Below are 25598 nucleotides of genomic sequence, written 5' to 3' on the forward strand. Positions count from 1 at the left end.
GGGCCCATGGCTCCATCATCTGTATGTAAATGACCTAATTTGGGCTTCTCTAGGATTGATAAAGTTACCTTTTTGCTTTTTAATTTGAGGCAAATTACCTTATCAAATGTTGATTTGCTCAGGCCACTTCTCTACCATCTGCATTTGTATAATCAGGTAATCACAATTAATGTTAGCATTAGCTTAATCAGAACAAATTCAGGATGCTGATACCACTCATTTGATAATTTCCCAAATCAGAGCTGACGTGGTTTTTGGATTACCCACTCTTCGGGGTTTTCTATACCATCGGTCCATCTCTTTTCATATATGTCATATATGTAGAAGAAAATCATCTGCATCCTAATAGTAAGAGTTTCAAGCTTATATTATCCAGTTTTTAGTTGGCAAAGGAGAAAAACTCAGTGTGTCTAGGATAACAGATTGGGCGTCATCACCTAATGTGATGTGTGCCGGGTGATGATTGCCATGTGTCCTAGGTCCGGTGAGGTTTGTTTTAGCCTCCGCTCCCTACACACTGGCACTGCACCTTCATGCCCCTCTATTTTCCATGAATCCCCGGTACCCAATCCTCTCCCACTGCTCTCAGGCTCCCCCCAAGTCCTCCCCAGTAGGTTCAGACCTATCCTCCTTCAAAGCTCTGTGCCCCGCAATTACTCTTTTTCTCATTCCTTCCCTCCCTCCCTCCCTGCAGGAAGAATAAATTCCTTCCAATACTCACTTGAAGTTGTACACCTGAGTTGCCAGCCTCTGAAAGTCACTGGATCTTTGGGGGAAGGGTCCCTGCGCGACGTTGGTTTGCTTCTGAAGGGCACAGTTTTGCATTAGAGATACCGTTACTTTCAGAGTGGCTTGGTGATAGTTTTGATACCAGCTAAACTGGGACCATGTTGCTTGGGACTAAAGTTACATTTTTTTCCTCTTTATTCTTAAAATTAAATTTTTTTAAATGATGCAGAAACAATGGTTTGGTCGTGGTTGTAGTAATCAACTGTTCCTGCACGTTATCCTCTGCAGTCATGCTATCTTCACATTTGAATGCAAACATCAAAGATTGGCCAAGAGTTTGAAATTCGTGGTTCTTAATAATCAAATTGCTACCTAAATACATCAAATTGAATTGTGGGAACCTGGCTTACAGGAGATATTCTATGAATTAGTTTCAAATAAATTCACATGATATAGTTATCTTGACAGGAAAAAAAAGGCAAATGTTTTAACAACTTTTCTCATCTTCAGAAAGCTGATAGAAATAATTTTAAAAATTAAGTTTAGACAACAACAACAAAAATAAAAAAAGAATCAAAGCAAAACAAGAAAAAAAATGCATGAAAAAATTAACCGTGATGCTAGAAAAACATTTAGTTTCCTAAATGGTCATGCTTACCTGTGTTACAACTTGAGAACGAGTAACTTCAGGTATGAGTATTGAGGTTAAATTCTAAAATGAATTTATAATCTTTTGAGAATTGCTCTCTTAAGAGTTGTGGGATTTTGTTTTGTTTTGTTGAGGTAGGGAATTAATTGTACCTTGCTGAAAATATTAGAATACTGTATACATTTTTATGAGATAAAAAATCAATTTGACTTTGAGAATGTTATGATACCCCACACCTTATGGGAGATGTGCTATAGTGTCTAAAAATGCCTAGGCCTGTTATTATTTTATTAATTGTTTTAAAAATAGAGTAAATGTTTGCATGCTCTGTAAAGTAGCTTGTGCTTTGTGTAAATTCAGTAACTCAGGTCCTAGCGGCTAGTTGGCCTTTGGGTGAGCAAGTGATGAATGAAGGGAAAAAAAAAATCAACATGGAGCATAAATAAATGAGTCCATATTTTATTTTATAATACTAGTTATAAAGGCCTTTGAAATTCTGGAAGAGAAAGCCCTGGTCTCATTTTCCATCAATAATCTAATCTGAAAACCCTGAAAAGAAAAAATATTTAAGACTCAGCTGGAATCTAAGAGAAACTCTGAGACAGTTTTCCAAAGCAGAGTTAATAACTTGGGGTATTTTTTAGTTGCATCACGTACACCCTGAGAAGGGATTGCCAAGCTATCATGTGATGTTTACTGGTGACTCTTTTTTCAATGTTAAGAAAGCTTAGTGACATTCTCTCTCTCAATGTCTTTATTCCCCAGGTGGCTTAGATTCTCTAGTGCTGCTAAGTGTGATGTGAAAGCAGTTGATGGGCCTTTGCTGCTTTCGTCTGGATGTGCTTGGTGGCAATACATAAACCCATTACAGAGTATTCTTCCTGCTTTCCATCTTGCTTTTCCATTTCCTGACCTGCAAAATTTCAAATTCCTAATCCAAGTCCTAAAGAGACTAGGATCTTGATATGCCCAGATAACAGAAATCTGGTAGCTGCATTTTTTAAAGAATGAAAAGAAATCGATAAAATTAGTTTTAGCTGAAATCTGGGCATGTCAAAGTCCTAGTCTCCTTAGGAATTGGAGTAGGAATTTGAAATTTTGCAGATGAGGAAATGAATGCGGAAAATTTGCATGTGCGGTGTTTATTTTCAAGAGACTTTCAATGCAAGATTCTGACACCTGTTCATATTTCATGCTACAGTCTCTATCTAAAGGCACATGGATAGTGCAATACGCTTGACATATCACTTATGCTCTCCCCAACACATCTTTAGTGAGAACCTTTACAAATGAGTTTCAGAAAATGACGCACTTGGTTTCCCAGAGGGGATGTTGCTCAGGAGACTGTGGTCCCAGATGTGAGATGAAGGTTACAGGAAGATTTTCAGGATACGCCTCTTTAGGCTCAAGCAGATAGGGAAGGAGTGGGAACTGATCTTCAATGGTGAAAGAATAATCCATTGTAGAGTTTCACATTTTAGTCTCTGTCACACAGGAGTGACAACGTTTAAACAAGCAAGCAGCCATTTTCTGCTTTTAAACCAGTTCATTATGTAGAAAGAGAGGGACTGAAATCACTCAGGCTGTTCTGCCCCTCTGTGTGCTTGGGTCTTTGTTGCAAATCAAGATGCTTTATTCATTCAATGTCTTCTACAGGATTGAGCCAGGCCCTGCTGTAGAGCTGTTGATATCACAGGGAACAAAGTAGATGCCTACAGGAAGCTTATACTCTCCTCAGGGAAGCAGACAATAGTACATGCAAACAATATGCAATCTAATTTCAAAGTGATTACCTCGTATTGAGAAGGTGACGAAATCTGCTGTTCAGCAGTCAATGGTGTGGAGACATTTGAGCAGTGACCTGAAGGAAGTGAGGGAATAAGAGTGTTCCAAGCAGAAGGGATAGTAGCAAGTGCAAAGGCCCTGAGGTGGGAGCACACCAGATAGGGCATGGTGAATTGAGATCAGGGGTGGGCAGATCATGTAGACTCTATACTGAAGGACCTTACAGGCTTTTGATTTTTATTCTAAAAGCAATAGGAAACCATTGGAGCATTTACATTTTAATTTCTTCTTAACCTTTTTTGGGTCTTGAACTTCTTTGGCAGTCTTGTGAAGCCTGCGGAACCCTCTGCAGAATGTTTTTAAATGCATAAAATAAAATCCAGAGGTTGTTAAAGAAACCAGTTATATGGAAATACGAAGATTAAAGTCCCCTGTAAGGGGCACACATGCTCTGATTTACATTTTCAAAGAGCTGCTCTGACTGCTGCAGGGAGAATAGACTGTAGGGGCCAAGGATGGAGCCCTGAGACCAGTGAGCTTGGAGTCACGCTGTTTTCGTCACCTTGTGGAACGAACAGTGGTGTCTCCAAGTAGGGCTGTGCAACCCAGTCTTTCTGAGTGCAGGAAGAAACATTTATAACTTCTATTTATATTAAATTGACCTTAATTCTTTTAAATTTCTATACTGAGTGTATGTTTTGTAATATCCTAATATATTAGGACATCAGTACATTAATATTATTCATGAATAAATCTGTGTGTGTTGGAGGTACATGTTCAAAAGGTAATTGTGGCAGTGTTTTTTGATAGATCAAGTGTGATGATCGTGATGTAGAAGCGTTACTCTCTAAGAAACTTTAAAAAAGAAAAATGCCACTCTGGTTTAGCCTACATTCCACTAAAGAGGCCATTTTGTGGGGAAGCATGGAATCCTGTCATGATTCAGCCTTGCTAAATGTCAGTCCTGTTTCTCAGGCAGCCTTCACCCTCCTTACGAGCCCTCTCCTCATATGACTGTAAATCTATTTATACCTGATTAGACCTACTATCACATCTGGTGCGACATGTGCTCCCCCAGGGAAACGAGTTTCCGGGGGTTAATGTCCAGAAAGGAAAAGTCGTTTTTGATGTTTCCCCTAAAATTGAGGGGGTTCTGAAGGGCGCCCTCTGCTGCGGGCCCCGGGAACCGTGCTCTCTCGTCCGTGCTCAGCCCCGTGCTTGCACTCGTGCACACACTCCTTCCAACTAGAGTTCTAACGTGTGAACCCCGTCTCCCACCTGGCTGTCTTGCAAAGACCTCTCTTGCACATTTCTGTTTGCTTTTGAGGTGCAGTGAGCCGAATGGTGGTGGGCATTCTCGGGACCCCTCGGTGTAGCGTGGGGCAGGGCTGTGACATTTTCTGTTTTATACCCAGGAATAGTATCTGGAGTGGAGCAAGGAGAAAAGGGAGGGTGAGGGAGATGAGCTGATTTGGGGTGAAATCTGCTCAGTTGTGGCTGAACTGCTTTTTTCTTTCTTTCTTTTTCTTCCTCCCTCCCCCCCTTCCTTCCTTCTTTCCTTTCTTTCTCTCTCTTTTTTCTAAAAGTCTTTCTTTCCTTTTATAAACAAAGCCATTCTTTTATAAAGAAGGAATTCCAAGCCTTTCATAAAATGAGTTGAAATCCTCAGGTAGGCTGTGAGGATAAAAACGAATTCATTGTGGATGTAGGTGGTTCCAAGATCCAGCAGTAGGTGTTGGTGTCCAGGGAGATGTAATCTTGGCCATGCAAAGTACTGACAGAAGAATTTCACTGGCTTGAGAGTAGATATTGGTTTTTGGAAGTGAGGATAGAACCCAGAAATGAGGCCAGCCTAACTGCACTGTCTGTGAGCTTTAAATATGAAGTTCTATTCCCAGTTCTTTATATATGTATTTTTCTGCCCCTCTGGTTTCTGAACTCAGCCTGTTTCAGGCACTAGTCCTTCATTTGGCTGAGTTCTTTCTTGGTTATTTTAAATTTCTTATTAGTATTTGCAGAAATGGCAACATGTAGGTCCATTCATCAGACACTGGAAAAACAGTATAACTTGCCTAAACTAGAGGGGACAGAGGGGCTTGTCCTCAGTGCTATTCTGTATAGCACCTGCTGCATGCAGGAAATGAGGTTAGGGGACACGATTCACAGCCAAGTCAAGCTGTTTGTAGTTTCTGTCTGTGCAGTGCAAGGGGGACACTACGGCTGGCAGGACACTGAAATACCTCCTAGACAGAGAATGGTTGATTTGTGCCAGGAATTAACAGAGTATCTACATTATTTTCTGGGAAATCACGAAAGCCTTGATATTATTTGTCAGAATAAAACAGAACAAAACTAGTTTTAAAAAGTCAGCAAGGGGAAAAGCAAACAGTTTGGAATTAACAACAACAACAAAAACCCCAAAGACATCACTTTCATCTCCATCATTTTCTCTCTGTCCTTTCTGTGTCCTTCAGAATTTGGTTGCCTGTGACGGGTGGGTCCGTTCGATTGTGGGATTGATTTGGGGGACTGGATGTCTCTGCTTGTTGCTGTGGAGTGTCGTGGGATTTCCAGAGGCCTGGCTGCACTGGGGTCATACTTGGCACCCAAGGTTCCAGGACCCTCAGTTCTACTTGCATTTGAAGGCCTTTGGGAGTGGGGGGCATTTTGAATCTGAAGCCTTTGGTGCTGCCTTGTTCTCCGTTTCTTGTTGTTGTCTGTGCCAGATTTCCTTCAAGTGACAGAGCCTCATGGGTGATCAATAGCATTAAGTAAGTGATGCCAACAGGCCTCTCTGAGAGGCCATGTCTCTCTCCAACTTGGGTCTCATATTTCCCCTTCAGCATCCTACTTGCTCAGAGCTCAAAGAATACTCAGTTTTTCTGGTCTATTCTCCAGCAGTCTACTGAGAAAATATTTAAAACTTAAGAAGACTCTTTGTTTCCCAACATGTAAGCTGCCCAGATCAACTCCAGACTCAGCTGCCTGGAGCCTGAGTCCTGAAAGTTTGTATTGAGAGCAGGTCGGACCTGCCCCCTCAGCAGCCTCTGAGAATATAGGCAAATGGGGAGGAAAGGGAGTTCAAGTTAATTGAATACTTACCTTGTGCCAGGCTCCAGAAGTCCCACATACCCAACAACTTATTTAAAGCTCACAATAAACATGGGAAGCTCACACCCATTTGACAGATAAGGACACTGAGGCCTGGTGTCTGTGATGAACGAAGCAAGATCCCAGGTGTGCTGATTCCCAAGTGGATCTGATACCTCCACTCTTTCCCATCTCTGCAGCAGGCACATTTTTCTAAAATTGTGGCTTCAAGGCTCCAGAAGGTGAACTTTTAACACTGCTCTGTGATTCTTTTTTTTTTTTTTTCCTGGCTTCCAAAACTGAATGGGTTTCCTCCTGTGCTTCCAGCCCCTCTTCATGTCCTCTTAGTTCGATTGAAAAGAAATGCCTGGGTTTCTCGTTCCTCTTCTCCGTGGGTCTTACAGAGCAGTGGCTCACTGGGGCACCGATTTAATGAAATAAAATTTTCCATCATGTTTGGTTCAAGTCTAGGTGATACAAATAAAGAATTGTGAACGCTTTGTAGTTAGGTTTAAAGGGAAGGGAAAAGGCAGAAAGAAGAAAGTGGGTCAAGTATAGTATCTGGGCAATGTCTCCTTAAATGCTGCCTAGTGCAGGTTTAGCTATTAAAAATGGAGACATGATGGGACAACCATACAACTTTGACACTTGTGTATCCAGAAATGTCAGGTTTGGCAGTTTATAGTATTTATCAGTTATGTGAATCTTACCTATGCCAGGCACTGTTCTAACGAATATATAGTACCTAATTTATCCTCTCCTAACCCTTCATAGTACATAACCCTATTATCTCTAAGAAAAAAGAGGCACAGAGAGGTTGATTAACTTGCCCAAGGTTAAACAGTTGGGGCAGAACCAAAAACTGAGCCCAGGGAGGTTGGCTTCTGAGCTGTGGACCACTAAACTAACCAGCTAACTCGGGTACAAGACTAGTTAACTCTCACGATTTGAAAGATTATTTTTCTTCTTATTAGAACCAGCCCAGCAAACAGTTGGAAGGGTAAATATTTGTCATGCTTGGTGACAGGCGTTGATGGGTTAAAGGAAAAAAAAAAGGTCTTAGGAAAAGTCATGTACTTTCTCTTCCATGTTCCTCCATCTGTATTTACTGTGCAAAAAGGTCACTTGAGCACAGAGCTCAAATTTCGTGCTTCTAAGCAGCTTCACTGTGGTTGAAAGCTTGCTCTACAAATTGACTTTAACAATATTTTGTAATCCTGTGTCTCACTCTCGAGTATGAGTGCTCTGGAATCATTAAGTTTTGCGCTTCTTAAATCGGACTTTTGTGACTGTATTTTACAGAAATGGCAGGAATCATTAAGTGACTTCAGTTTTACTCTCAAATCGTAGCCCTTTCTCGTGACTGTCCATCCACTCATGTTTACTGGAAGGAACAGGGGTTCTGGGAGACCTGAGCTCTTTGCCTTGTCAGTCAGCTGCCTGGCTTCAGTTTGTGGAGGGGGGAAGAGGAGGGAGAAGACTAAAAAGGCTGAAATGGTAAATTACTGTAGGATCTAGAGAAAAATAGAATTAGAAGCATTTGTGGTTCAGATGAAAATAGCACATTTCCTTTCTGCTTGGAGTGTGGGGGGTCAAAGTGCTCCAGGGAATAGAAAATAAATAAAAATTGATCCCTCACCAGTCAAAGGAGATGCTCTGACTCCAGGAGCTGAAACGACAGCTCCAGATTTGAAGATCTTGTGAAACCATTTTTGAAGGTTAAAAAAAATTAAATAAACAACAAAAACACCAGGAGACTTAAAAAAAAAAAAAAGTGGCATGCTGTGTTAGGAAATGTCATTTTTTTTAAGGGTGATTTTTTTACAGCCCTTTTCCGAGGCTGTTGAGTGGGTAGCAGAACCTGATCAGATGTCTGGCCATTTTGTTCCTGTTGCTGACCATGGTCGTTCCATCTCTTCTTGCAGGTGAGAAGCCTTATAAGTGCTCGTGGGAAGGGTGTGAGTGGCGTTTTGCACGAAGCGATGAGCTCACAAGGCACTACAGGAAACACACAGGTGCAAAGCCCTTTAAATGCAACCACTGCGACAGGTAAAGGCATTTAGAAACTGCTGGGACGGGGAGGGGAGATGGTGAGGTGGGAGGGGGGGTGGGCTGGTTGCGTGCTCTTGGGTTTACCACAAGCCTCTCTTGTGATTCTTGGGCCCGGGAACGCTTTTTACTTCTCCACAGAGAAAACCAATGAGATCAGGGTGCCTTCTTGCATGGAACCAAGAGTTGACATGAATTCTTGGTTCAGTTACACAGGTATTTAATGAACACCAGATCTGTGTTAGTCATTGGGTATCAATAAGACATGGCTCCGACCCTCAAGGAGACGATGTGACAGATAATTTTAGTATAATAGGAAGAGTAATAGGGTAGAGAACAGTCACCTGTAGCTTCCGATCTTTTTATTAACATCAGTACCGTTTTGTCTCATTCTTAATAACGTGAGAGAAGAGAAAGCCTGCTTAACAGAGGGGAGCTTAGTTATAAGGCTTTCCTTCAAAGCATTGTCAGGAATGAATTTGCTGAAGAGAGTTCCCACTCTTGGGGGGCCTGAACTGTTCTTTCTTCTTTGAAAATAGGTACGAAGGTCTAAAGATGGCGAGGCTTTGAGAACTTAGCCTATAATTCAATTTCAAACCTTCAGCATTTGATAGTGGAAGAAAGAGCACGGAGCAACAGATACTACACAAGTAATAGTATCTGACAGGCCTGGCATTATCAACCAATAAACCCAAAATGGAGACTCTGCAGGCCAAGGTGAAGGCAGGATTAGGTTTAGACATAATCAAATAATGGGCTTGCATCTGAGCGTGTTATCCTTCTAATCCTATTTCTGTGTTTAAAAGGAAGCTTAAGAAAATTAACCATCTTTTTAATGCAATACTAAAGGTCTCGGTTATGATGAGAAAAATGCTTCTAATATGATAAAAGCCCTGAAAGCCTCAGGGTTCCCCGGCTGGGCCAGCAGCTCACAGGATGGCAGGAGGGGTGTGCAGGATGTCCACAGAGGCCTGGCTCTTGGTCGGAGGAAATGCGATCGCTTTCGCATCCTGCCTCCCCCGCCCCTGGGCCGCACCTCCCCTCACCAGACCTTCCTCTGGAGTCATGCCTGTTTGTTTGGAGAGCAGGGTGGGAGTGGCCAGATCTCATGGGTGGCCAGTTGGCTTGGTGCTCCTTGAAGATGCTTATAAAAGAGCATTCATGTTTTTCCTCCCTTTTTTTTTTTTCCTTCTTCCTGAAGAGGCTATTTTCCTCTTATCTTCTTTGTTTAAGAACTAAATAAAGCCCCCATGCCTCCTGGAGCCCAAAGATAACCTCCCAGCCCAGGGCGGAGGAAGTACACTTCGTGAGGCTACTGTCTCTCATTCCCTTGGAGCTCTCTTCTGCCACCCAAGAACACAACCTGCTTTTTCATTTCTACCCCATTACCGCCAAGTCCCCTGAATTTATGTGAATCAGTGGCTGATCTTCTACAGATTATATTTCAGTAACGTTTCCCCTTACTTGACATCTTCCCTCAACTCCCATCTCAAGTTCATTCTTCTCTAACTCCGGCGACTAATAAAGAAGTCCTTTAAGGAAGGACTTCATCAGTGGGAACGAAGATGAATCCTTTGTGAGCTGTCAAAGGATGGTGGTAGGAGGTACACACATGTGGTACACCCTTCTCTGCAGGTTGGTGAGGCCAGTAGCTGGAGATGCTATGTAGGAATTGCCTTTATCCTTGGAAACGGATGAAGAGTTCTTATGGGGAAATCGCCAGAGTTAGTATTCCTTTCTTCAAGTCAACTGAGTTATTAAGGAATTTGCCACTGTCCAGCACTTGACATATTAGGATGAAACCTGACCATTTGTGTGACTTATGTGGAGAAATCTTTCAGACCGACTGGATAGTTCAGTGAAAGATGTGAGGGATGGGTAATTTGGTTAGTCTTTTGCTTTATTTTCTTCATCAAAATATATTATGGTTTCTGGAGCTAGAAGTTTACTGAGCAGATAGAACAAATTCTTGTGCCAATGTACTGGGGGGAGATGACGAGTTGCTCTGAGTCCTGTGGTGTCTGCCAAGAGTTAGCACATTTTCACCAATGGCAGAAATCAGAGGGTGGAGTCTCATTAGCATCTCCTGACAGGCAGCACCTTGCCCTTCAATTGCAGGACTTGTGTTAAGAATAGAGCAGGTCTGGGAGGTGGTGTAGGGAGTTGGAGTTGGTCCCAAAGCCAAAGGAAGGAAAGCCTGCAGTGGCCGGGGACTTGGCATTCCTTAGAAGACTTTTACCTTCAGAAACAGAGGGCATCTGTAGCCCTTAGCAGGACCCTGAATCCTGTTGGTATCGCAGTGTGAATGAGTGCAAGAAACCTGTCTGTTGCCTCGTATGATTTGAGCAAGTCAGACCACCCTACTTAGAGAAATGGGGCTTCCTGTCCTTAAAGTGTGTACCGAGTCTAACTTATACTTTAATTTGCCTATAGGGCAGATCAAAAAATACATGAGTTTTTGTTTGTTTTGCTAACATTTAAAATTGCAAAATGCCACAAAAATCTCTATTTCTGGCTTTGTCTGGAAAACTCAGAAGATCTGGTAACAGCAGGCTCATTCCCACATGGCCATAATTTTCTGGAGCTGAATAGTCATCACTGCCTGTTGGTGATGGCCGTGCGGTCACTGACTTCCCACCGCCCCCTCCCGTGGCCTCCCCAGTAGGAAGGCAGACGCGTGTATCACCACACTTACTCTGTTGTCTCCTCTTACTGAAGAGCGGTAGCTCTTCATATCCATGCCGTATCACAAGTGGAATCAGGTAGTTAGAAAGCGCTGTGTGTTTCTGACACTTGACCCATGGCACCCTTTTACTTTATCTGCCTGGTCCCTGAAGACATTGGGTCTCATGACCTCTGGTTTCAGGTTTGGGCTGGAGGAGAAGGCAGTGAGGCGGCTCTGACGTTTTCTTGCCGTCAGACTGAACAGCGCAGCCCGGTGAGTGAGCAGCTGTGTAGAGGGATGAGCCTTGTTTCTCAGCCCACAGAGCGTGAGGCTGCTGCTGGTGGCAATCAGGGCTGTTTCCATTATACACGGGCATAATCCAGGGAGGCTGCTCCCAGGGTAACACATCCAAGGTCCTAGGAAGTTTTGAGGAGGTATTTCGATCTTCAGTCTCTAAGTCAGCCCACTTTTGGGTGGTGAGAAATAACCAGTCCGTATCGAGCCCTTCGGTGCCCTGGAGGGTTGCGGTTGGCTTCACGCCCAAGTGACTTTAGTGGGCCTCCTTCACAAGCAAGAGAAACGACAGTAGGGGTTTGACTAGTTCCCTGTAATGAACAAGTTTCAATCACTAAGGACCTTCTTATTTAAGGTCATCTGACTGCTGTCTAGTCATAAACACCCTCTGGGGGTGTATTACCCTTAGAATTATTTGATTCTGCATTTCTAGATGCTGGGTTTATCTATTACTTTTTACTTTACTATTCCATGTGGAACTCAGTAAGTATAAATTAATAAATATAAATTAATCATGACTATGTATCTTGCTGATGTGTTAAATTTAAATGAAACCTCAGCGGTGAGGAACCTAGTCTAATTCTGAGCATCATATCCTTCCTAGAATTTGAACAAATAACAATGCTAGTTTGATTCAGGAGGGGTACAATTACGTTTCATGCTATGTTAAAGATTTGGTTAGTTTTTCACTTTTTTTTTTTTTTTTTTTTTTGGAAGGAGCCTGAAGGGTAAAGTTAGATGCTTGTATGTATATTCCTAGATACCCAGCACAGGCTAGGCAATTGCAGAATAAAATGCAGAATAAAATTGTGGAACACATACATTACTGAGTGGTTCTTTCCAGTGAGGTTCTGTATCAAGAATACCATTTCCCTGCAAGTTCTTAGGATATGGAAAGGAAAGGAAAGAGGTTTTGTACTGCCAAGGCTTCTCCTTTGCATCTTACCATCTCAATCGCCATGTTCCTCTTTTGGACAAGCAGGTTCTTAGTTCCCGCTCTGTTGCTTCCTTTCAGATCCTTACTGCTCAGGCCTGACCAGATTAGCTTCTGGATTAGTTTTCTAGTTGCTGCCATTACCAATTGCCACGCATTTAGTATCTTCCTTATTTGTCTTTACAAACTGATTACCTTACAGTTCTGTAGGTTAGAAGTCCAACACACGTCTCATTGCAGGTAAAATCAAGGTATGGGCTGCACTCCATTTCTTTCTGGAGGCCCCATGGGAGATTCCATTTCCTTGTCTTTTCCAGTTTCCAGCTTTGCCCACATTCCTTGGCTCCCAACCCTGTTCCTTCATCATCACAGTTGCTCAGTCCTTCTCATGCTGCCATTTCTCTGGTTCTCTTTTCAGTCCCTCTTCCACTTTTAAAGACCCTTGCGGTGACATGGAGCTTCCCCAGATAATCCAGAGTAATCTCCCTATTTTAAGGTCGGCTGATCAGCAAATTAATTCTATCCACAACCTTAATTCCCCTTTGCCTTTTGACCTGACATATTCACAAGTTCTGGGGATGAGGTGTCGATGTTCGGGGAGGGCCATCTACTGTTCTGCCTACTATGAACTCCTTACATTGACAGCTCAGCTGGACCTTCTTCTCAGCCTAAAAACCAGGCATGGCTAAGAGCCCGGGCTCTGGAGTCAGGCCACTCAGGCTCAGATTTTGGCTTTGCCTCTTTCTGATTAATGTCTTCTCTGGTCGTGGGGATGGGAATGGCACCTTATTTATAGAGTTCTGGTTAGGACGTTAACTTTAAAAAGGAAAAACCTACAAAAAGAACTTCCTAACTTGATGCTTCCTCTAGGCTGTTGAGATAAAGGAAGGAAGGAGAAAAGGAAGAAGGAAAGGAGGCAGGGAGCGAAAGAAAAAGAGGCAGCGAGTAGCACTGAGCGTGTGCCCTCAGGACAGGACAGGACGAGTCGTGCAGGTCAAATACCAAATTCCCTGCAGGCTCTATTGCACGTTCTTCTACCAGTGACATCAAGTACTTGCTTTTAAGGAAAAGCACTGTTTATCACTGTTTTATAGTGAATCGAATCTCCTTCAGATGCAACTCTAAGGGTTTATCCAAGTATCTAGCTCATACCAAATCAGGGACTGAAATAAGTGGGTATAGTTAGAACTGCTGTTACTCAACATGTTACTGGATTAGATCATTTTCTCCTGTACTTTTCCCATTATTGTGTGCTGTTCACTTTACCTTTGTTCTGTTCTGCTTCATTTCCCTGAGGTGCTACCCTGCACGTGTACCTGTTTAAGAAGTGAGCAGAAGCGGTGTGTGGAGCATGCTGGGGTCAGGCGACAGGGCTGGTGTTTGTTTGTTTTAGGAATGAGCAGATACAGGGACATGCTGCCCTGAACAGGAAACCTTGCTGACCTGAGCAGGACAGCTTGCTAACATCCCAACAAGAGGTTTGGACAGTGAGGGTGTCTCAGGCCCCCGGGGACCCAGGGAGCATTCTCGCAGGTAGCAGGGTGGCCGGTTCCAGAGAAGGATCGAGGGAGAACACACACCCGAGCTAAGAATGAGTACTGTCTCATGTGCTAACGTCCCTGGAATCCCAGCCGGAGCCTTAGATCGTGTGCAGGCTTCGGGGATATGGAAATGGCCGCTCAGTTAGTAATAAGTAAGAACCCTGGCTTAGACTGGTGTTAGCATCCACAGGTATGTATTAGCTCAGATAAATGAGAACAGAATTTGATTTGTCTTTAGTTTTGGCCGGGTCCGGTTTCTCAGATGTCATCAGGGCTCTTTCTCTTACCCCCGGCCCCATTTTTCTCTGTTAACTTCGAATCTCAAGCACGTTCTTCCCCACAAGGCCATTTGCTGCTCCAGGCTTCAATCTTAATATCTTAGCCCCAGTGGAAAGAGAGCTTCTTTCTTGCAATAGTGTCAGCAAATGTCCCAGAGCTGGCTCTCATTGACCTTTACAGGTCATGTGACATCGCTAAGCAGATCACTAAGCAGATCACTATGGCTATAACTTCAGCCTTAGGAGGAGGGTCAGCCCCATACAACTGAGGACACAAGAGAGTTGCTACCTAGGGGAAAATCATGTTGGTGGCGTCGAAAGAAAGGGGAAGGAGTGAAGACAACCACTTGGATCTGCTCTGAGGCTGAGGGAGGCACTCAGTGGTGAACCTTGGGTACCAAGAAAAGCTCAAAAGAGTGAACTTAACAGATCTGCCCGGCTCTCATCCTGTGCATGCTAGCTATGTGACCCTCGCCTCGCTGTCCTGACCACACGCACATAAAAGTCGTGTGAACACTTACCATGGAAGTTACCTGAGGGTGTCACTGGGGTAATACTGGGGAAATACCGAGCACATGCCTGCATATTATACCATACTCAAAAAACATGAGCTTTTCTCAACTTGAATATAGAATGTCTTTATAGACCTGCAGGTATCCCAGGCAGCATTTCTGGGCTTGCTTTGTAAAGTTTAAGACTGAAATCTGGGTGTTGGAATGTGGGAGTTTCATCCCTCAGTGGCTAAGCGTGCTGTGCTGCCTTCATGGCACACGGGCATGACACATGTTGTGTCCAAACGCTTCTACATTTGTTTCTTCTTCAGTGATGACGATTGTGATAATAATGGTTAGTATCCACTGAGAGCTTACCATGTACCAGGCAATTTTCTAAACACTTGACACAGATCATCTCCCTTCATGCTCACAACCAGGAGGTGAGTACTGTCATTATCCCCATTATATGGAGGCGGGCTTAAGGCACAGAGAGGTTAATGTGCTCAGAGTCACACAGCGAGTGGGACAGCTTGAACCCAAGCAGTCTGTCCCCTGGGCTCCCCCCACCAACGCGCTGCCATGTTTCTCAACACGCACGCACTGCCTCTCTTTCAGGTAGGCATTATCATTTTCTAAGGGGTGATGGCAGTGGGCTCTGTACCCAGACCTGGCTAACATCCTTGTTGTTTTTATATTTCCTAGGTGTTTTTCCAGGTCTGACCATCTTGCCCTCCATATGAAGAGACATATCTAAAAAACGTAAAGGCCGGAGTTGTCATGGCGTCGGCCATTGTCTGAAGGAAATGCCGTGAGGCAGGGGACTGGACTTCAGGCGGGGACCCATTGCCTCGCAGAAGAACGTTCTCACGTATAAACCTCTGTGTACACACACACAGACACAGACACACACAGACACGCACACATGCACTCACACACACACACACGCACACACTGTCATGCACTCAGCTATATTTGAAATATATACGTCTATTCTTTACGCCTTGCCCTAGCCAGATGGTAGAAGACGAAGAAGGAAACCAGGTGAACTCAGCAAGGCAGTCTGGCTGCTTACTTCAGCACTATTGGAATTATTTCCCGCTGTTGCCAATGGAAATCAAAGAAAATGGATGTGACGTCTCTGCAGGTGGACGGCAGTAAGAGGGGCTTATTTAACTCGCTTCTCAGTGCAACTTGATGGGAGAATACAACGTCTTAAAGTTGCAAATGTGTAGCACTAATGTTTCTTTTTCAATAGTTGGGGGAAAAATGACCTAGAAAACCAAATTGCAGTTTGGTAGCCAAAATTAACTCTTGGTTTATTTGTCCTTTGTGTGTGAAAAGTCCTACTATTCCGTGCGTCCGACTTCCTCACAGAACTGTTGATCAGTTTTGGTTCTTCTTAGTACTATTGAGATCTTTCCAGTCGATACCAACGGCCTTAGCGGCGGCAGACTCTGGAATAACACCTTACACCTTTCTGGCCTGCATTTCTCTAGACTTCACTCTCCAGGGAGGAGTTTTCTTTTCTTACTTTTTGACTCTTGCACACCATATGCACTAGGGATTCTGGAAACTTCTAGCATGACTGCAAAGTGGCCAAGAGAATAAAGTCCTTGATGATAAATCACAGTATATCCCTTGAGCCTCACCTTATTGCCAGTGCTAGATTTTTTCTTTTTAATCTCTCTGTTTTTTGCTAACGAAAACTTGAAAAGCTTATTTGGAAGCTTAAATGTTTTATCTTTTCTCCATGGACTAAACCTCTCCAGGACTCTCTCTCGGCACCTGGATACCCAGCTCTCAAAGCAGCCAATCAGATGGGACATCACACTTTTCTTCTCCCCCTTGAGGCATCATGACCTCAGCTTAGAGCGATCAACCCCGTGCTGTGTGTCATTGCTACCCTATAACCAGTTTCAGCGTAGATGTCGCTAGTCTCAAAGGGCAGCTGCATATTTAACCTAACTCTGGGTTATGACCTGACAAAAAGCCAAAAATATCACTCTTTCCAGGAGTGGGGAAAACGGAGGATGCCTCCCAAGTCTAGTGGCTTCAAAACACCATCATCCTCTCTTCCTCTCTCATACCCGCTGAGTCCCATCACCCAACTCGTTAAAACACACAATTCAGAATGCCACTGTGGGAGTGAAGGGGGGACATTTAAGGAAAGGGTTGAAATGTTTCTCTCGTGGTCCGTCTGAAAAGGAGAGACAGAGTTCTGATTTTTTTTCCTGGCTAGGCCCACCATGACTTGTGACCCAGAGCACCCGGGAGCAACAGAGGCCTCACGCTTACTCTGCAAGCTGACTCTGAGGGGGTACATGCGTCACCTTCCATCCCATATACCCATCCAACACCGGTCTCCATCTCCCCGCATTCTTAGCTAGCTGGCACTGGCCTCAACTCCAAAGACTGCCTTTAGGACCATTCAATGGCCTATGCAAGCAAGCGGGGTGGTTATTAGGGCAGATTGTATATTTTGTATATTCTGGGACCATCCCTTCAAGACACGTCTCAAAAAAACAAAAATGGCATTTGGTCCGCCCGTGGTTGCTGCTCCTTCATACCAGCTGGCTCCCCTCCTGCCCTCCTCTGACTGTTTGACTCATTGACTGTTAAATGCCACCCCATACCTATTTGGGATGCAAAACTGAAGTCTTTAAAAGGAAATAATAATATAAGAAACAGAGACACATTTATGACAGCCACCTTCAAGATCCTTGGCATTTGGTTTCTCAGCTTTCTGCAAACTTTGATTTCACTGAAATGTTGAACCTACTCGTCGGAGGGTAAAGGAGCCTCCTTATCACAAATGCTGTAGCTGCCAATTGGACAGTTGGGGCATTCTGAGGTCTGGCCCTTAAAAGTCTTCTTTCTCTTTTTCCTTTTTTCGATTTAGACCAAAAACAAAACAAAACAAAAAAAAAACAAAAAACAAAAAACAACAAAAAAAGATAAACCACCCTAAACATACACACACACCCCAAATCTGCCCATTTGCCAGAGGCAATTCTGTATATGTTAGTCGGAGGGTATTAAAAAAAAATCAGTTTTATTCCAAAGATGTAAAACTAGACATGACTTAGAAACCATTTCTGGAGCACTGCTTGCTGACAATCTCGTAGCTCTCGACTGCATTCGAGTGTGTTTGTAGCCAGTCCATCAGGGCATACCATGGGACGATAATTGAATGTGTGGTGCATCCTTGCTGGATGAAGGATGTGTGAGGACCTGGAACCTCAGCTGTATTAAACTGTAGCGCCTCCAGTCAGTGCACTCGATGAAAGTTTAGACACCCCAGGTTTTATTGGTTCAATGATTTCCCTTTCTAGAGCTGTCTCCAGCCTGACTGCACGCACACCCCAGTGATGGCATTAGCCGTGGCTGCCACGACTGACAGACGTTCTCTCCCCAGCTGGAGCTGCTCTTGCCTCTCGAAATGCTATTATTAAGGGTTTATAATAATTTAATTTTTGAACTGACCAATGCAAGGCTCTATTAAAAAGAAAGTTTTTCAAAAAATGCAAAAGAGTAATCATTGCTTGTTTGCTCCCTGTTGTCATCTGTGGTCTTGAAAAGATCTCATTTGAATGTGGCAGAACAAAGGCCGTTTGGTCTTCATCGGTGTCTGAAATGTCCGGCAGTTCCTCTCTCTTTTGTATCAGCGAGGTCCTGTGTAATCTGCTCCTGACCTTTCTCTGAGCGGGGTGCATTGAACCGCGATGGTGGGGCTTGCTTGCTTCAGGCATTTTTGACTGTGAGAATTGGCCTGAGAATTTGGTGGGTGCTAAGTGGATGGCTTTGAAACTATTCTTTAGCCCGATTGACACCTCTCAACGATAACCAGTCCTATCCATGGGGGCGGTGGTGGGGGTGGTAGCTCCGATCATCTTGGAAATGGATTTGTGATAAAATGTCCATCATCTCTGAAGTGGCAGAGATGGTTGGAAAGAGCCTGCTGGAAGAAATAACCTGAAGCTGGTTCGCTTCCAAGGGGACAGGTTATTTAGAACAGTGCTTTAATGGACATTTGAAACACGTTCAACCGCTTTCTCATTTAAACTGTGACCTCCTGACATTCCAGGGGATCTCAAATTTGAAAGGAAAAATCTGGCATGGTGTTTCTTGTGGCTGTCCTCTCAAGCACGCTTTATCCAGGGTTCAGAGTTTGATGTATAGAAAAAGAGTGTTTCTAAGCCATTGACAGTTTTCTTTAGTTCAAGTTGTGCTTCTTTCTCCTACCACATGGCTGTAAGTCAAAGATGTGGAGACCTGAAATCATCATGCTGCTCCTAGCTCCTGGCCTCCTGCCCCACTGATGGTTGACTGGCCCAGCTTAATGCCTGGTGGTGATGAATATTATGTCCAGAAAAAGAGATGTGTGGATTCCATGACAAAGCTGCATTTTATAAGAATATCGGAGACCCCCAAATGAACTTCATGCCGACCATTTCCTTCTCCTTTCTGTGCTCTCCCTTGCAAAGTCCTTCAGTGTCACCTGCCCTCCCCTCCTGCACCTCCTGTGCCCTTTTTACATCTTTGATTGCCTGATTATAACAGGGTAAAAAAGACAGCCAACCTCACGCATGATTAGCAGAACTGATTCCTTTTTTTTTTTTTTTAAATCTTCCTTGAATCTAAAAGCCAGAGAAGATTTTTTTTAAAGGACTTCAGTTTGGGATAAGCTTCCAGATTAGCCATGTCTATTTGCATCAAAGGGGAAATAACATGAGATTTTCAGGGCCGCTCATCCAGTGCATGCAGAACATTCTGCCTGTAGCCCCACCTCAATTCTTCAGCAAAGTCAAAAGAAATGAACTCAAATGGCAAGACCAACAAAACTTAGTCATTAGTTTTATTGGTTCACAACAGTTTCCTCTATAGAAGTCACTTCATAAAATATAAAATACAGTGCAAAGTGCTTTTGGCTTCTCTTTTGCACGAGTTGGTTTCAGGAGAAGGAAGAAGGTTGGGAAAGTCAGGGATGCAACTTATTTAATTACAAAAATCAGGTTCATTGTTTCTTTTAAAAAAAATCTTACAAGGGCCAACATTTCTGGCCGCAGTTTTGCACCTGGATCTTTGCCAAAGTGAAAAGGCATTGAGTCGAACCTGGTTGAGAGCTACTTGTGGAAGCGTTCCCTGGCATCTTCCGGAAGTGGCCACTGCCAAGTGTAGGGTGGGGGCAGGAGGAGAGAATTTGCATTCCAGGTCTGGATCACGTACGTTTCGGTAAACATGGTGATATCTCCGTTTGAAAACTAGAGGGGCTGGCCTGAGTATACATCCATGCCTCTTTGATGGCTTACTTTCCTCAGTGAGGATCTCTGGGAATACTTGAGATGAAACAACGAAAGTGTGTCAAAGGAAGCAAAAGCTGCTTGTAAATGTGAGATCCCATGACTAACTGCCTGAGGCTTCAGGGGTTCCTCTTGCTTTTAACACTCTCTTAAATCTCCTCTGTTGGTTCCTAATAGATCCCGGAAAAGGGAAAAATAAAGCTGCAGTTAACTTCCTGACGTGCACTCTTCCAATAGAGTACTGTATTCTTAAGGTGTTTTGCATTTACGTATAAGTCCTCGGTAAACAGGTATCCAAAACGGAGAGAAATCCTAGGCTGTCACTTCACAAATATCCCAAACGAGATACTCTTTTCAAACAGGGCTCCCTCTCAGCAGTCAGGAGGGAAGGTTGATACGTTCTTTGTTGGGGACTGTTTATACAATTTTTTTCAACTGTGAGCTTTGGAATCATAAACTGCTTTGACTCCAGCTTCTGTCTACTGCCATAAAATGGACCCCACGTCAGAATAATGAGGGTGGTATGTGTACACGCAGCTAGACGCGTGTGCGTGTGTACCTGTTGTACCTTCGCAGAAGGAAACCAGTTAGGCTACTGACGTTGACGAGGAGTAGCCACCAGTGCCTAATGCCTTTGGGGGGGTGGACGCTTATATAACTGCCAGTATGCTGGAAACACACTGGGAGCTCCGCGCAGAGGGGCCGGGCCGAGGGTGGGAAGAGGGGACATGTTAATCCTAGGCCTCTGGACCCAAGGCAGAATCATTTCTGCAAGTCCAGGTCCAGAAAGGCTTTGGGGCTCATTGGCTGGTTCTCAACATTTTTGTTTTTGTTTTTGTTTTTGTTTTTCCCTCGGCATGCATTTTCTATCTAAACCCAGACTTTGTTAAATTTCTTTATCTTTCACTTCTGCTTCATTCCAGGGAGGAAAAATACACCTGTTACGGCCAAGATCTCCTTGCTGACACAGAGGCAAAAATAAACATTTCATGTTTTTGAAGCCTCCCCTTCCTTTCCCTAAATGCCCCCCAACACTCCTTCTCTCTCGTCACCCCCTCCCCCCTCCCATCACATGACTTCCCAGCCACCACCACTTTTCTTTCAAGTCTCTATTGTCCTCTTCACAGTTGCTTGAAGAACTTTATTTTTGCACTATACATTTTCTTTTTGCCAGATGTGTCTAACAAGTGTGTTTGGAGAGACCTACTCCCAGCCCCCTCCCCTCCCCCACCTCCCCCGGTCACATGCTCTCAGGCCTTCTCTGGTATTTATAATATATCACAGAAGTACCCAGTCTTATAGCCCTCGGTTATGCCTTTTTTTGACATTTTATTTTTTTTAAGCTTTTTATATATATATATAAATATATTACTTTGTCAAGTTTTTTTGCTGTACAAAAGTCTTAAGATTTAAAACTATTATTTGTATTATATGATGGTGGTATGTTAATGTTACAAAATTATTAATGAAGAAAAAATTTATTTTTGTTACTGGTCTGTTTCATAATTCTTTTTTAAATTGGTATATTGTAAGATATCTATGCAAAAAATGTTATGTGACGCATTTTTATTTAAGAATGTAATATGTGTAATAAACAGTAGAATGTGTTTGGCCTTGGAATGCCTCACTGTATGTCTCCTTAACTTATTTCATTGGGGAGAAAAAAATCCTCAAAGAGACACAAATGGGTCCTTATGGACCTCATGAGAGTTTTCTTTCTCAGAGAGAGAAAGGGAAGCTGAAAAATTGTATTAGGTCATTTTTCTTTGTTTGGGAGGTTGCTGGGTGTGTGTGTGTGTGTGTGTGTGTGTGTATTTTATGGTTGTAATGAGGTAGCTCAGTGCCCAAATAAGAAGGAACACTGAAGGCAGTTTATTTCTTTGAGGGGAGGAAAAAAGTAAATGGTTGGAGGTTATGAAAAGCAATATTTTAGAACGAGGTGGATTGTGGGATGTTATTTGTTTGTGGGGTAGAGAAGCTTATTGAAAGCAGTTTATTTGGCGAGAGAAGCGGAAAGTTTGTTCTGGGATTGCACTTAATAGAGCATATTTGGAAAGGGTTACTTGAAGTGGTTGGTGGAGGAGGGAAGAAGGGCAAAGGTGAGACGGGACAATTGAGGTGAGGGCTGGGGGGAGTTGATTTAGGGAGCAGGTCTGTGACAAAGTGGGGAAGAGATGACTGGCTGGATGCAGAGACATTTGGGTGGCTAGGTGCAGTACAAAATGCAGATGCAGATGTCAGCTGCCTCAAACAGTGAGAAGGGGGTGACGGGAAGTCCAGGGAAGATTCTCAGAACTGAAAAGGACACTTACTAAAATGTTCTCTTCCACACACGACTTCCAGGAAGGAACATCCTGGAGTAAAGAGTAAGGCGGAGAACCTAACTGGTGCTATCAGCGCAGCTCCCATGCAGGGCGACGCCCCGAGAAGAGTGGTACCGCTGACTGGGGGCAACAGCGAGCACGTGTCACTTACATGGGACCCAGCGCTGCTCAAGTTTTCTTCACACACTCTGGATTCGGAAACGGCTCCAGTGCCGAATCACTTCTAGCCCACCTCAGATGATCCGACAAGAAACTTTTCAGTTCATTTTCTCTTGAAAGATGATGGCCACAGTGCCTGAACTCCACGCTGACATGGGCCTATCTCTGAGCAGGTGACAGGGGTGAGGAGTGATGCAGCGGGCAGGGAAGGGAAGCTGGCGCATGTGTCCTCGCCTCATGAATCTTAAGTTAGAGAGAACAGTAGATGCTTTGGGGGCCAGGACAATGTTTTTGAAAATTGTGAGGATCAGCTTCCCCATCTTCCGAGCAGACAAGTGAGTTGGACGACAGGGAAACCCAAGGCTGACTTATGAGAAACTCTAGGCGCCAGTGGGAAAAACCCCAGCCTGGGAGTCCACAGCCCTACCTCCTGGTCCCCGGTCATTTAGTAGGTCCATGACTGGCTGAGTAATTGAACCATCTCATACCCAAAGTCCTTTGCTTAGAAATCTCTTTGCCTGAGGAAGAAGACAGCTTTCCAGTATTACTTAGAACGAGGCTTATTTTTCTGTCAGAATAAGCCTGACATGTCAGAGGACATCAAATTGAACATTCTGGGTGGGGGACAACCCACACAGCTGAAATGATAAGAGGGGAAGGTGGTAAGTCTAATCTTTTTGCCATAAGGAAAGGAGATGGTTTACATAAGTGAATATTCTAGATGACTGAAGCTTCCATATTTAGAGACATAATTTTGGTTTAAAATATATCTAAAAATACATCCCCTACTTCACAACTTTTCAAGCATCCATTTTTGCCCTATAAATTCAGGGATGACTCTAGACCGTCACATTGTCTGACCTCCCCACGAAATGACTCCAGTCTTTCTGCTGAGTGGTTCTGCTTTCTCCGCTGCATCCTCCCTATTTGGAGGTTGCAAGTTCTTGGTGTCGCCTTCTAGCAATATTAATCTTCTCTTCAACTCGCAGATCAGGGAGGCAAGCTTGGTAACTTAGTAAGTGCAAAAATATCTATAATGCTAATTCAACAGGCAGTAGTCTGCAAGTGTGACCTGGATTACCTAGGGGACTAAAGTGCATACACTTTGTGATAGCTATAATCTGAGATTATGTATCCGACTGGAAATTCTGTGCTAATGGAAAGGAAGCTCGTAAAAAGCAGAGCTCAGTGGAGTTGCTAAATAATTTAGGAGAGCTAGTTCATCTTCCACTTAGGATTCTAGGTTTTGAAGGATTCTAGGTTTTGAAGATACAACTTTTAACTGAAATAAGATTTTGAGGTGAGTGGTGGATGATGATGGTTTTCTGGATTATCCATAGTGAGCCAATTCGTGATTCCTGCTTCAATATTAAACATTGTATCTCAGCTGTTCAAAACTATCAATATTGACTGCCGTGGACTTCCGTTTTCTTAAGAATTCTGCCTGATCATAATATAGTTCTACATACCAACACACTATATTTAAAAATACTGAAATGACAAAGACAGCTACCAGAGGGTTGGAGAATAAGATTTACGTTTTATTAGACTTTTCCACTCCACGTACACTGCAGGTGAGCAGTCCAACAAGACTGCATAGGAATGAAATAGGTGTCATTCACCACTATGGCCTTTTGCCTTTACAAATAGAAAAACTGGGATTCAAAGCGGGCATGTGACTTTGTGAAGACCCCGGGGTCTTAACAGTAAGTGACAGCTCTGGCTCCTAGGTCCCCTGACTCGACTTTGCTCTAAACCTCAGTGCTTCTCGGCAACCCAGGAGCTAACTAGATGCTTGTGTGTGTCTATCCGTGACCCCCCCATTGACAACACTGACTTACTTTCCCCATTTCTTTCCCTTTAGTCACAGATGGTAACCTATAACATAGCTAATTCATCACTTGCTAGAATTGGAAGGGATCTTGGAGATCTCCTTCAATGCCACCATTGGACTTAAGTGTACTGGGGCTCAGAGAGGTTGCAACCTGCCCAGGGTCATACAGTACATCCTTTGCAGAACAGGGGTCAACCCAGGGTTGTTGACATGCAGTGATGCTCAACTAGTCTCGGCGGTGTTTTCTTAAACTTTAGTCACTGAAGTGCAGCCTTCAAGATTCCTGTGACATCCCTGCCCTAATACTTCCTGAATATTTTTCTTATAGACCCACGTTTTAAAATCTTAAACACCTATTTTAGTTTTGTACTAAGCAAATATACTCCTGAAACCACTGATTTGACTGTTTCCCTTTTAAATATAAATAAAAATAAATATATAAGCCACAATAAAAATGCTCATAATTCTGTTGCATTAAAAGACTCGATTACTACTGGTGGTATTGGAGAGGCATTGTTCTGTGCCATTCTCTAAAATCTATTCCGTACCATTTCTCTTCAGCTAATTATTTAGTCCATATGATGCTCCTTGGAGCACATTTCAAATTGAATCTAAAACTAAATGCATGTGAAAATTTAATAAAGACTGATTTGATGACTGGGAAGTTACTTAAGGACCCAGAGGTCTCTTAGGAGGAAGAAGATAATGTGGCTGGGAGTGGAGTGAGCACATATTCTCTGCCTTGCTTTCCCATCCTTAGAACACCCATTTGCCCTTAGGGAAAGGTGCTCTCCGTGGATGGGCTCTTGGCCAGGTCATGCCATTATTCTGGGAATGGAGCCCTGAACATTAGGGCGTTGACAGCATCAAGGAAATCACCCTTTTCTCGTGTCCCCCAGTTGACAGTCAAGGCCTAGAAACAAATGCATGCTATGAAAGGTGGCTTCCAAAGATGTGTTCACCTTCATGGCATGTTTCCTGTGGTCCCCGGGCAACCACCTGGACATGCACACAACACACAACTCAGCCCTCCAAATATTCCTCCAACCAACTTCCAGGCACCTGATAGTCTACTATTAAATATTAATTTTTTTTGCGTAAAAATTTCCCTATTTTAAAACTGCAACTAGCCAGGAAGAGCTAACTCTCTATGCTTTATCCATGACATGTACCTTAATGTGAATGAGTGTATTCCATCCTTCCACAAGAAAAGACTTTAAGTGTAAGGTGTATGAGAGACGTGGGGATTATGGACAGGAAAAAGCAAAACAAAACATAGAAGGAGGTGGTTAACTTTAGGACTCAGGAGGCGGGGAGGGGTAGGCTGTCGGGCAGGTGGTTCTTTGCCCATCACTATAGAGCCGCAGGGTAGTCCAGTGACTACATGAAGGGACTGAAGCAATAGTTTCTTGCCAGCAAAGTCTTCTGTGTGACCGAAATGAGCATTTGTGGGAACCTGGGTCTGCAGAGCTT

At 43.5% G+C, this 25598-nt stretch overlaps 1 protein-coding gene across 3 annotated transcripts in view; it reads left to right on the forward strand.

Annotated features, from left to right (window-relative positions):
* KLF7 (KLF transcription factor 7) overlaps window positions 1–21428 on the forward strand; it is a 91235-nt gene extending 69807 nt beyond the window's left edge. For all 3 annotated transcript variants that reach the window (XM_031451923.2, XM_064485053.1, XM_031451918.2), the window contains 2 exons: window positions 8179–8302; window positions 15211–21428. In XM_031451923.2, the coding sequence (XP_031307783.1) occupies window positions 8179–8302; window positions 15211–15248 (162 nt within the window). In that variant the 3' untranslated portion in view covers window positions 15249–21428. The remainder of the gene's footprint in view (window positions 1–8178; window positions 8303–15210) is intronic.
* Window positions 21429–25598: the final 4170 nt, after the last annotated feature.

This window comes from Camelus dromedarius, chromosome 4 (genome assembly GCF_036321535.1).
Source record: "Camelus dromedarius isolate mCamDro1 chromosome 4, mCamDro1.pat, whole genome shotgun sequence".
NCBI lineage: Eukaryota > Metazoa > Chordata > Mammalia > Artiodactyla > Camelidae > Camelus > Camelus dromedarius.